At 41.9% G+C, this 13,079-nt stretch overlaps 2 protein-coding genes across 2 annotated transcripts in view; both read left to right on the top strand.

The window, feature by feature from the left end:
• LOC123464831 (ATP-binding cassette sub-family C member 4-like) overlaps window positions 1-13,079 on the top strand; it is an 891,549-nt gene that overhangs the window by 557,367 nt on the left and 321,103 nt on the right. The gene's annotated exons all lie outside the window — the stretch shown is intronic.
• LOC102412250 (ATP-binding cassette sub-family C member 4-like) overlaps window positions 1-13,079 on the top strand; it is a 157,550-nt gene that overhangs the window by 23,989 nt on the left and 120,482 nt on the right. The window contains 1 exon segment of the mRNA XM_045162455.1: window positions 11,684-11,785. Within this exon segment, the coding sequence (XP_045018390.1) occupies window positions 11,684-11,785 (102 nt within the window).

Raw genomic sequence — 13,079 nt, 5'->3', positions numbered from 1 at the left:
AGGGGCAGTAATATCAATAGCAGTGGCACAGGCTCTATGTGCAGTGATGCCTGCAGGGCAATTAAAGTGACCCAAAGCAAGAGAAGGAAGGAAGCAGACTGCATCTCCTGTGCTGACTCAAACGAGCTTTGTGTGTGTGTGTGATGAGGTTTCTATACCATACAAAAACTGTTACCCATAAAACAGATCAGCCATACTGGGTCATTTCTGATTCCCTGAGTTTATCATTCTTTCTTATGGGACTTCTAGCAACACTGATAAGGGATGGTCCATGCATTTTACAAAATTTCTTTTCCATAGCTTTCACGTCTTGAAATAAGACATTCAGGAATATCCCTGGACTATAGTGATGTAATGAGTGATACGGTAATTTGTCCAAGATGGAAGCTTCATGTGTGTGTTGTGCGGCTCTGGTTTTATTATTGTTGATATTAGTCTAATTTTTCTTAAGGCCTTTAACTAATTGGATGAGGCCCATCTACAGTATTGAGGATAATCTGGTCTATGCTTTACTGACAGTCTACTTATTTAAGTGTCCATCTCATCTGAAAAATACTTTCACTGTAATACGTGTTTTAAGAAGTGTCTGGGGATTGTGGTTTACCTAAATTAACATAAAAGTAACCATCACACCCTCTTGAATCCATATCTCCTCCTTTGAGCTCTTGGATGTGACTTTGTCCTCACTAAGCCAGGTGTAAATGGATTTCTTTCCCTCCCTGAGCTCCAGACTTACCTAAAGGGCAGATACAGTGCCTCGTTCATCTTTGTAGTCCTCTCAAATAGCAGATGCTCAGAAAATATTTAACTGAAGAAAACTTCCAGCTTCATCATGTCTGGGCTCTTGCAAATGCCTAACCATTAAGTATGGTTATATGGGAAAAAGTAATAACTCTGATTCTTTGGTAGATTATGTGATACACCAAGAACTGTTACATGAAAGGGGTCCTGCAGAAGGTTTTTAGGGAATTGTGCTCAAATATTTGGGTAGGGTTTTTTATTCCTTTCCCACCAAAATGCAACTGAACTGTCCGAGGCCTGAAATTTCTTCCCATGTAGATGTGTGCAGTAATATTAAAATTATGACCTGGGGAGAACATTGAATATTCTGGGGCTGACAAATTTTCTTTTTCAGGCTGCTTCATGTTCTGATGAAGGAAGCACTTGTGATCTGGGCAGAAAACTTTAAATTTCCCTTGTGTATACAAGATGTCTGGCAGGAAGTTGGTCTAGGAATTTAGAGATCTGTCAGCAGTAGCTATTTTCAGTAAAGATGGGACCAATGGCTGAGAATAAGAGTGGTGAGAAGAGTAGGTGTTATCGTGGGAAACTGCTTCCTAGTGAAGTGAAGTGAAGTGAAGTTGCTCAGTCATGTCTGACTCTTTGTGACCCCATGGACTATAGCCTACCAGGCTTCTCCGTCCATGGGATTTTCCAGGCAATAGTACTGGAGTGGGTTGTCATTTCCTTCTCCAGGGGATCTTCTCAACCCAGGGATCGAACCCAGGTCTCCTGCATTGCAGGCAGACACTTTACCCTCTGAGCCACCAAGGAAGCCCTTGCTTCCTGGTGGGTTGAAGTAACTGGTGTAAGACTTTCATTTAGATATTGGATGCTTTTTCAGCCCATATAGTTTCTACAACCCTTTAAAATATTTAGTCTAGTTCATCAGAATTACCTAGTTCAGTTCAGTTCAATTCAGTTGCTCAGTCATGTCCGACTCTTTGCAACCCCATGGACTACAGCACTCCAGGCCTCCCTGTCCATTACCAACTCCCAAAGCCTACTCAAACTCATGTCCATTAAGTTGGTGATGCCATTCAACCATCTCATCCTTTGTCATCCCCTTCTCCTCCTGCATTGACCTTACCCAGCATCAGGGTCTTTAAACCTACATGATCATACTTTGGAGTTTCTGATTCCCTAGGATTTTTTATTTTTTCCCCACCAAAATTCAGTTAAACTGTGTCTGAGGCTTGAAATTTCTTCCCATGTAGATGTGTGCAGTAATATTAAAATGATGACATGGGGAAAACTTTTACTTTTCTGGGGCTGACAAATTTTCTTTGTCAAACTGCTTTGTGTTCTGATGAAGGAAGCACTTTTGATTTGGGCAGAATCAAAAGTGATTTGAATGGTCTAGTGGTTTCCCCCACTTTCTTCAATTTAAGCCTGTATTTGGCAATAAGGAGTTCATGATCTGAGCAACAGTCAGCTCCTGGTCTTGTTTTTGCTGACTGTACAGAGCTTCTCCATCTTTGGCTGCAAAGAATATAGTCAATCTGATTTTGGTGTTGACCATCTGGTGATGTCCATGTGTAGAGTCTTCTCTTGTGTTGTTGGAAAAGGGTGTTTGCTATGACCAGGGCATCCTCTTGGGAAAACTATTAGCTTTTGCCATGTTTCATTCTGTACTCCAAGCCCAAATTTGCCTGTTACTCCAAGTATTTCTTGACTTACTACTTTTGCATTCTAGTCCCCTGTAATGAAAAGGATGTCTTTTTTTGGGTACTAGTTCTAGAAGGTCTAGTAGATCTTCATAGAACCATTCAATTTCAACTTCTTCAGCATTACTGGTCGGGGCATAGACTTGGATTACTGTGATATTGAATGGTTTGCCTTGGAAATGAACAGAGATTATTCTGTTGTTTTTGAGACTGCATCCAAGTACTGCATTTTGGACTCTTTTGTTGACTGTGATGGCTACTCCATTTCTTCTGAGGGATTCCTGCCCGCAGTGGTAGATATGATGGTCACCTGAGTTAAATTCACCCATTCCAGTCCATCTTAGTTCTTTGATTCCTAGAATGACGACGTTCACTCTCTCCATCTCCTGTTTGACCACTTCCAATTTGCCTTGATTCATGGACCTGATATTTCAGGTTCCTGTGCAATATTGCTGTTTACAGCATTGGACCTTGCTTCTATCACCATTCACATCCACAACTGGGTGTTGTTTTTGCTTTGGCTCCTTCCCTTCATTCTTTCTGGAGTTATTTCTCCACTGATCTCCAGTAGCATACTGGGCACCTACTGACCTGGGGAGCTCATCTTTCTTTGTCCTATCTTTTTGCCTTTTCATACTGTTCATGGGGTTCTCAAGGCAAGAATACTGAAGTGGTTTGCCATTTCCTTCTCCAGTGGACCACATTCTATCAGAACTATGGACAGAGATTCATGACATTGTGCAGGAGACAGGGATCAAGACCATCCATAAGATAAAAAATTGCAAAAAAGCAAAATGGCTGTATTAGGGGATCTTACAAATAGCTGTGAAAAGAAGAGAAGCAAAAATCAAAGAAGAAAAGGAAAGATATACCCATTTGAATGCATAGTTGCAAAGAATAGCAAGGAGAGATAAGAAAGACTTCCTCAGTGATCAATGCAAACAAATAGAGGAAAACAATAAATAGGAAAGATGAGAGATATCTTCAAGAAAATTAGATATACCAAGTAAACATTTCATAAAAAGATGGGCTCAATGAAGGACAGAAATGGTATGGACCTAACAGAAGCAGAAGATATTAAGAAGAGGTGGAAGAATACATGGAAGAACTGTACAAAAAAGATCTTCACAACCCAGATAATCATGATGATTTGATAACTCTCCTAGACCCAGACATCCTGGAATGTGAAGCCAAGTGGGCCTTAGGAAGTATCACTATGAACAAAGCTAGTGGAGGTGATGGAATTCCAGTTGAGCTATTTCAAATACTAAAAGATACTGTGAAAGTGCTACACTCAGTATGTGAGCAAATTTGGAAAACTCAGCAGTGACCACAGCACTAGAGAAGGTCAGTTTTCATTCCAATCCCAAAGAAAGGCAATGCCAAAGAATGCTCAAACTACCACAGAATTGCACTCATCTCACATGCTAGTAAAGTAATGCTCAAAATTCTCCAAGCCAGGCTTCAGCAATAGGTGAACCATGAACTTCCAGATGTACAAGCTGGTTTTAGAAAAGGCAGAATCAAACTGCCAAGATCTGCTGGATCATCAAAAAAGCAAGAGAGTTCCAGAAAAACATCTCCTTTTTGTTTATTGACTATGTCAAAGCCTTTGACTGTGTGGATCATGATATATTGTGGAAAATTCTGAAAGAGATGGGAATATCAGACCAGCTGACTTGCCTCTTGAGAAACCTGTATGCAAGTCAGGAAGTAACAGTTAGAACTGGACATGGAAAAACAGACTGGTTCCAAATAGGAAAAGGAGTACATCAAGGCTGTATATTGTCCCTTGTTCATTTAACTTATATGCAGAGTACATCATGAGAAATGCTGGGCTGGAAGAAGCACAAGGTGGAATCAAGATTGCTGGGAGAAATATCAACAAACCTCAGATATGCAGATGACACCACCCTTATGTCAGAACGTGAAGAACAACTAAAGAGCCTCTTGATGAAAGTAAAACAGGAGAGTGAAAAAGCTGGCTTAAAGCTCAACATCAGAACACTAAGATCATGGCATCTGGTTCCATCACTTCATGGCAAATAGATGGGGAAACAGTGGAAACAGTGGCTGCCTTTGTTTTTGGGGGCTCCAAAATCACTGCAGATGGTGATTGCAGCCATGAAATCGAAAGATGCTTACTCCTTGGAAGGAACGTTATGACCAACCTAGACAGCATATTAAAAAGCAGAGACATTACTTTTCAACAAAGGTCCATCTAGTCAAGGCTATGGTTTTTCCAGTGGTCATATATGGGTGTGAGAGTTGGACTATAAAGAAAGCTGAATGCCAAAGAATTGATGCTTTTGAACTGTGGTGTTGTAGAAGACTCTTGAGAGTCCCTTGGACTGTAAGGAGATTCAACCAGTCCATTCTAAAGGAGATAAGTCCTGCGTGTTCATTGGAAGGACTGATGTTAAAGCTGAAACTCAAATAGTTTGGCCACCTGATGTGAAGAGCTGACTCAATTGAAAAGACCCTGATGTTGGGAAAGATTGAAGGCATGAGGAGAATAGGTCAACAGAGGATGAGATGGTTAGATGGCATCACTGACTCAATGGACATGAGTTTGTGTAAACTCCAGGAGTTAGTGATGGACAGGGAGGCCTGGCGTGCTGTGGTTCATGGGATCACAAAGAGTCAGACACGACTGAATGACTGAACTGAACTGAACTGAAAAATTATTTTGTCTAGAGACCAAAATATCAATATCTTTAGTAAATTCCCCTATGTACCTGAAAATAGGCCACATTTTGGAAATATTTCCTTTGTTGTAGAAAAAAGCAAACAAAACCAAAATGTACTTTAAAAATGTAAAAAACAATAGGATTGATAGGATCTTGTTAAGACTAAAATCAGTTGAGAATAAAAACCTTTCTTGTTTTCTGCTAGACTTTTGGGTTCAAATTTGAATTTATTCATCCAGTCACTCCACAAAGTAACTGAGTGTCTACCTGAAGCTTGGCACAGGCTAGATGTGTGTATACAATGGCAGGGGAGAATTCCTTCCTTCTTGGAATTTATGTCTCATCAAGTAGTGGATTAATAAAGAATGAAATAGTGGAAGTCAATGTGGACATGCGTTTGAGTGTCATTAGTCCTTGGAAGGAAAATTCTGAGGTGCCATGAGGTGCTTTGGCAAAGTCACTGGTGTAGTTTTGGAGGTGGTGCCTCCTGGTAAGGCTGAAGAAGTTACCTGAAGAATTCTGTGTGTGGGCTGGGGGAAGTGGGAGGCTGATGCTTCTCACTTTCCTGGGGATGTGATGTGACACAGGTTTTTAGTGCACAAGGTGGGGATCTGTGCATTTGAGGAACCAAGAATGTCTGAGGCTGCAGAGTAGAGAGCTGGAGGCCTGAGCAGGGTACTGTACAGGGCTCTACAGGTGACATCAGAATTTTTATCATCTTAGAGCTCAGCCTGGCCGCAACCTGGGAACAGGGCAGGGAGGTGGAGTGAGGACCCTGAGCAGAGGTGGGGAGATGATATGTCAGGAGGTTAATGCCATATGTGGTCCAGGGACGAGATGATGTGTTTAGGTTTAGGGTGAAATAGAGAGACTTGGCCAGATTTGAGAGAGAGTCGGGGCACATCTTGAGTTGGGTATTGAGGGTGGAAAAGGTGGATATCAGGCTGCTTCACATTTGGGGGCTATAAAATCACCTGGATTCACTCAAATAATGAGTACTAGAGGAGAACCAAACTTGGGGAGGAGAGCATGAACTTGGTTTTGAATTCTAACATGCTTAGAAATATCTAAATGCTTGCTATAAGGCCCACTTCACTGACTGTCCTTGACCTGATTCAGCTTTCTATCCTGTTCAGTTCAGTTCAGTTCGGTTGCTTAGTTGTGTCTGACTCGTTGCAACTCCATGGAAGGCAGCATGCCAGGCTTCCCTGTCCATCACCAACTCCTTAAGCTTGCTCAAACTCATGTTCATTGAGTCGGTGATACCATCCAACCATCTCATCCTCTGTTGTCTCCTTCTCCTCCTGCCTTCAATCTTTCCCAGCATTAGGGTCTTTTCAAATGAGTCAGTTCTTCATATCAGGTGGCCAAAATATTGGAGTTTCAGCTTCAGCATGAGTCCTTCCAGTGAATATTCAGGACTGATTTCCTTTATGATTGACTGGTTGGATCTCCTTATAGTCCAAGGGACTGTCAAGAGTCTTCTCCAATACCACAGTTCAAAAAGCATCAATTCTTCCACACTTAGCTTTCTTTATAGCCCAACTCTCACATCCATACATGACCACTGGAAAAAGCATAGCTTTGGCTAGAAGGACCTTTGTTGGCAAAGTAATGTCTCTGATTTTTAATATGCTGTCTAGGTTGGTCATAGATTTTCTTCCAAAGAGCAAGTGTCTTTTAATTTCATGGCTGCAGTCACCATCTTCAGTGATTTTGGAGCCCAAGAAAACTAAAGTCTGTCACTGTTTCCATTGTTTCCCCAAATATTTGCCATGAAGTGATGGGACCAGATGCGAAGATCTTAGTTTTCTGAATGTTGAGTTTTAAGCCGACTTTTCACTCTCCTCTTTCATTTTCATCAAGAGGCTCTTTAGTTCCTATCCTGTTATATAATTTCTATCCTGTTATTTACTTCCTATGCTGTTATCTAACAGGTAATAGACAATGATTGGATGTTCATTTTCTTCCTCACCTTGCCTCTCACTTAGATGGGTTAATGTCTAATTAGAAGGTGAAAAGGGCAGCAAGAATGGAAGAAAAGGTCAGCTGAGTTTACTGACCAGGTAGTTAGAGCTGGGTGAGGTCTGACCACAGATGGGCTGGAAGAGTGGTGGACATGAGGAGTTTAGCTTACTGTGTGGGGTTGAGCTCTGCTGCCCCACTGTCCCCCACAGCCTGGGACTCAGTAGACTGGATGGTCGTCTCCTAGGATTTCTTCTCATGTCATATCTGGGAGTCCTAGGAAGGAACCCACCACCCCTGCCTACCTTAGACAGGGTGTGGTTGTCCATACCCACAGGCAGACCTACACGTGGTCTTCATAGTTTTGTGTCTTCTTGTTTATACGTGCTTTTCAATTTCCTTTTTTCATATCAAGAATATGAGGATTTATTATTTTATAGGTCCAAGAAGTCCCTCTATTTTTTTCTTAATAAGAAAAGGGGTCTGAAGGTCTTGGCATTGAATGACTCCACTAGGATTGTAAATATCTTGTCTCTGAAGCACTGAAAGTCCAGTGATTTTACATGCCATAAAATGAGTCTCTGAGGTTATATTGTTCATAAAGCAGGTTTTCCCTTTCCAGCCACTGAGAACTCAATCTTTTTGGCTACAGTTCTGATGCTGATACTTTCCTGCAGAACCTGTTCTGGGTCTAAGAGACATTTAATTTCAGCTTTTTCATTAGCCTGAGTCCTGGAGAAGAATCGAGCCAGCAGTTCTGCACCTTCATGAGATGGTCATGTGCTGAATGGAGTGTCATTTAACCCCTGGAAAACTGTGACTCTTTCCCTACTCCGACCTAATATTTGTGAATAAGCACTCAATAGATTTAATTCCTTACTTAGTGCTTGTTCTTTACTTTCTTCTTCTTTTTTTGAAAGTGGAAAATTTCTGTTCTACTGTGCACATACTTATCATTGTATTTTTTATCCTGGTAACACATTTAAGCTAAAGTTGGAATTTCTGTCTAGACAAAATGTATAACATACATGTGTAACCTTTTGCCTGTTGCCGTGTTAGCTCAGATTGTGTAAGGCTATAGTAGTCATGCAGTCAGTGTTTGTACTGATTTGAACCAGCCCTACAGTCTGTTCCTTGCCTTACCCATGATGGGTTGACTCTGTGCAGAGCTTAGTCTCAGTTAGAGTTGTGACTGTAGGTGCATGAATGATGTAGTGTCTCCCCTCTATGTGATTTATTATCTCTCTGGGGATTCAGAGGTAGGGAGGGCAGTGCCAGCCTGGATTGTCCTGAGTGGAGGACTTTGGAGGGTTAGCATTTGAGATGGACTCGGAAGGATGGATGGGGTTAGTACTCAGGGTATCCAGGCAGAGGCCACCTGGGGAGTGTGGACTTAGGTACTGATGGGTCTCTGGGTGTGTTAAGCGTGGTGGACACTCAGAGGTGCTGTAAAGAGATCAGGAAGAAGTGGTGTTGGGATCGGTTTGATGGTGTTGAGGAGGGTTGGGGAAGGAACCAGCAAAATAAAAGTTGTATTCATATTTTCAGTGGTTAATAATGGGTGAAATTCTGAAATCATATTGTTTTGAGAGAAAAGCATTGGGAGAGGGATGAGCTGTGTCAGAACAGGTGAGAGCTGGTACCTGGCTGACTATGGAGGAGGTGGTGTGGAGAGAGAACTCGGGCTGCAGTGATTGAGAGTCTGCAGAGGAGTCCTCAGACCACCGTCTAGCCACCCTGTCTCCTGCTGGACTCAGGCTCAGGTTGGGGAGGAGGAGCCATGCCCAGCATTAGGCTCTCAGTGAGCCTGCATGAGAGGAGGAGGGAACAAGTGGATGGCATCTCCCACCAGCTGGTCTTTGAGAGAGATGCAGGGATCATGATGTCTTTCTTTTCTTGTACAGAAGCAGGTTTTCATGTTCAGTTTTTACCAGTTGTTCTTTTGTAGTAGAAGATCACAATCGCATTTATGATTTGGGGGCATGATATTCTGGGTGTCAAGGACTTGAAGTGTGTTTATGATTTTTAGGGTAATAGGTTACTGTTTATGTGTTGTTTTCTTTATCCCACATCCTCAGATGCTTATTTCAGTTTCCTCCTATGTTGGTTTGGACTCAGTTTGCCTATGAGTCCTAGAATTACCCATGTTAAAGCTGCTTATACAGATAGTTTATTTTTCTCTCATGCAAGTGTCCTTATAAGGCTCTATATGGGTTTTCTGGGGCTGCTGTAACCAAGTATCACAAACAGGTGCTTAAAACCCCGGAAATTGATTGTTTCTCAGTCCTGGAGGCTAGAAGTCTGAAGTCAAGGAGTCAGCAGGGTCACCATCCCTCTGAATCCTGCAAGAGGGAATCCTTCCTTGCCTCTGTTAGCTTAGGTTGTTGCAGGAAAACCTCGATCTTCCTTGGCTTGTAACTGCCATCACTCCAGGTTCTGTCTCCATCATCACATGGGCATTTACTGCCAGTGTGTGTATGTCCCTGGTTTTCTTTTCTTATAAGGACACTAATATTGGATTTGGGGCCTACCCTACTCCAGTGTGATCTCACCTTAATTGATTACATCTGCAGCAACCCTGTTTTTAAGTCATATTTTGAGGTAATAATTTAGGATTTCAGCAGACTTTTTTTTGTGGGAATCATCCTCCATTGTGTTAGGGACTCAGACTCTTTTTTTTTTTAGCAAAAATTTAATTTTATCTGTGCTGTGTCTTCATTGCTGCACAGATTTTTCTCCAGCTGTGGCAAGCAAGCTTCTCATTGTGGTGACCTCTCTTGTGGAGCATGGGGTCCAGGTGCCCAGGCTTTGGTAGTTGTGGCACTTGGGCTCTAGAGCTCAGACTCAGTAGTTGTGGCACATGGGCTTAGTTGCTCTGTGGCATGTAGAATCTCATGGACCAGGGATCAAGTTCGTGTCCCCTGCATTGACAGGCAGATTCTTATCTATTGCATCACTAGGGAGGTCCCAGACTCTTTCTTGTTACTCCATTGTGTACGGCCTTGACCAAGCTGGCAGCCTCCAAAACCCAGGCCATGGGGCAGAGGAAGGTTCTGGACATTGTCACTCTCCACTAATCTGGATTTAATCACGTGGCTGCTCCTATCTGCTTGGGAGCCTGAAGAGCGAGGGCTTCCTTCCAGGCTGCAGATAAAATCTGGGGTTTGGGAAGAATGAGAGCAGATTCTGAGGACAGCCAGCAGTCTCTGCCACATTTTCATGGTTCTTGGAGGAGGCGATGGCACTGGGGTTGTCTCAGTTGTTTACTCAATTTCTCTGCCATAGTAGCTTTTCTTCTTGGATTATGTCTAGCATTTGCAGGACAGGAGGGAGTTTTCCTGCATAAGATTATGCTAGCTTTGTAGTGGTTCTCAGGAGTTGGTTTTAATCAGCTACATTCCACTGAATAACTGCTAAGCAATGTGAACATGGCAAGAAGTGGGAGCTACAGTCACTCCTGTTGTAGGAGAGAGGGCAGTGTCCAAGAAGAAGAGACAGTAGTTGTGGAAAGATGCTTGTAAAATATTTTTAAGAGAAATTTAAGAGCACTTCATTTTTAGAATAACGACTTAAGTGATAATTAATGGAAAACAATGATACTGACTTAAACACATTAGGAAAAAGGCCGAGTGTGTTTAAGTGTCTAGGGAAAGGTCATGATGCAAAACAGGCATCACCAGGGTTTTCGTTTGGCATCTCTGCCATTGGTCTTGTTGTCCCAGCCTGTCCTGTGCCCCTTGATGCCTGAAGGCCTGGGCATGGCCTTCCTTGCTGTGTTCCTAGAAGTGTCAATGGTGCTTGGCATCTGGTGGGATTCAGTATTTATGGAATCATTTTGTCCCAATTCTCCTGTTTGTTGTTAGTAACTCAAAAGGTAAACAATAAAAATATCCAGGTTCTAAATGTTTTGAAGTTTGGAGTCATATTTTCTCTTTAAGGAGTAACAAGTATACTCTTTAAGGAGTAACAAGATATATATATATATGTGTGTGTGTGTGTGTGTGTGTGTGTATGTATGTATATATATATGGGGCTTCCCAGGTGGTACTAGTGGTAAATAACCTTATGTTTAAATGACTTCCCAGGTGGCACAGTAGTAAAGAATACTCCTGCCAATGCAGGAGATGCAAGAGATGCAGGTTTGATCCCTAGGTTGGGAAGATAGCCCGGAGAAGGAAATGGTAACCCATTCCAGTATTCTTGCCCAGAAAATCCCATGCAGGTCTCAGAAGAGTAATACCTGACTGAGTAATTAAACAACGGTGTTTGTATATAAAATATTCTTATATGTGTTTTATATATAAATATGTTTATATATACACATACATATGTATATAAAAGACTTTATGCATACTATATATACTACATTACATGATTATGTATACCATATGATATATATTATTCTATATAATATATATTATTTAGTATGTTCTGATATGAAACAAAACTAGTTTAAGTACAGCTGACAAAATGATAGGTAGGCTGTATAAAATCTTTTATTATTAATTCCAGGAAAGCAATTATTTTTGTTTGTGCTTTGTTCTTGCAGTTTAACAATATGTGTTTCTCCTTTTTCTGTAGAACTTCCTATTACTTGATGAGATACCACAGCTTAACCCTCAGCTGCTATCAGATGGTGAAACGATAGTGGACATGAATGATTTCACTGCTTCTTGGGATAAGGTAACAAGTCCTCCACCCCAAGATCATGACTACTAATTGACAACTGAAGACATAGGTTTATGGGAGAATGATGAGGTTTTCCACATGGTGTAAAATGTGATTTGCTCATATACTGAGAATATGTTATAAAAATTCTCAAAATCAGGAATAAGGTTTGCAGCTAATGGAGATTAAGTGTAAAAATCAGCCTAAGAAGTTTGACGTGTTGCTCTTTATTTCATTTTCAAGAGAGCTTTCAAAGTATTAGCACATTTTGAATTTAAAGTACATGTGTTTATGATGTTAAAATCTACAGGATTGGATGGACAAAATGCTGCGGTGTGGAATGGTTTAACTAATGAATACACAGACAGTTGCTAAAGAGGCTTTGGGGAATCAGTGCATATTTTTTGCCTTGATTATCAGATCACTTTGTTGTACATCCAGTGAGGCCATGATCTGGATCTTTGCTGTGGGGTAGAGTGGGGGCTCCCCCATCCTAAGCTTCTGGATGGTTCTGACTACTTTCTTAGGAGCCAGGGGCAGGAAGGAAGCAGCAGGTATGGGTCATGAGCACCAGTGATTCCTAGTTGAAGGGCTGCATTGTGTGGAAACTGACAGGGAGAGCTGGTGATTTTCCAACACTTAGTTTATTTATGACCTTCTGGCAAACAGAAAAAAAACAAGGGTCTGCTTTCAAAATTGCACATGCAATGCTGCCTCTTTTATCAATGATTGAAATGTTCCTGCCTCCGTGGTTCCCTGGTCCTCTGTGCACATCCTCCCGTATCAGTGTGGATTAGTCAGGAAAAAAGACTCCCTCCCCACCATGGGAGAGGGAGTTCTGTTCAGGTAATTAGTTACATAGATGATAAGAATGGGGAAAAGCAGAAACAGCAAAATGGCGGTGGGTGAGACAACCGAGAAATTAGCAAAGGCAAGCAACTGTTCCCACCCGAGAGCTGGGAGGACTCAGGAAGGAGATGTCTCTACCAGAGGGTCCACTCTGCAGAGCAGAGCTCAGAAGCCTGGCTGCTGTCAGAGTGGGGACCATAGGGCAAGTGTCTAGACTCTGTAGATTCCTCCTGTCTTTCATTCCTGTGACTCTGTTTTGCCACCTGCATGGTGTTCACCAACTTCTGATTAAGTGCCTGCCATCTCCATCAATAGCACAGTAGGATAATATGTTCCCAAATATATAAAACCACAGCCCTGTGCCAGTTGCACGTGGCAACTCACAGAAGGTGCCTGACCTATCCTGAGACTTCCTCATACCTTATTCCGGTAGATTTACCTCCTGCTTCGTATTTCTCGT

The sequence above is a fragment of the Bubalus bubalis genome, chromosome 13 (assembly GCF_019923935.1).
Source record: "Bubalus bubalis isolate 160015118507 breed Murrah chromosome 13, NDDB_SH_1, whole genome shotgun sequence".
Taxonomy (NCBI): domain Eukaryota; kingdom Metazoa; phylum Chordata; class Mammalia; order Artiodactyla; family Bovidae; genus Bubalus; species Bubalus bubalis.
Note: the sequence above shows the minus strand (reverse complement) of the source record. Positions and strands in the feature narration are given on the sequence as shown.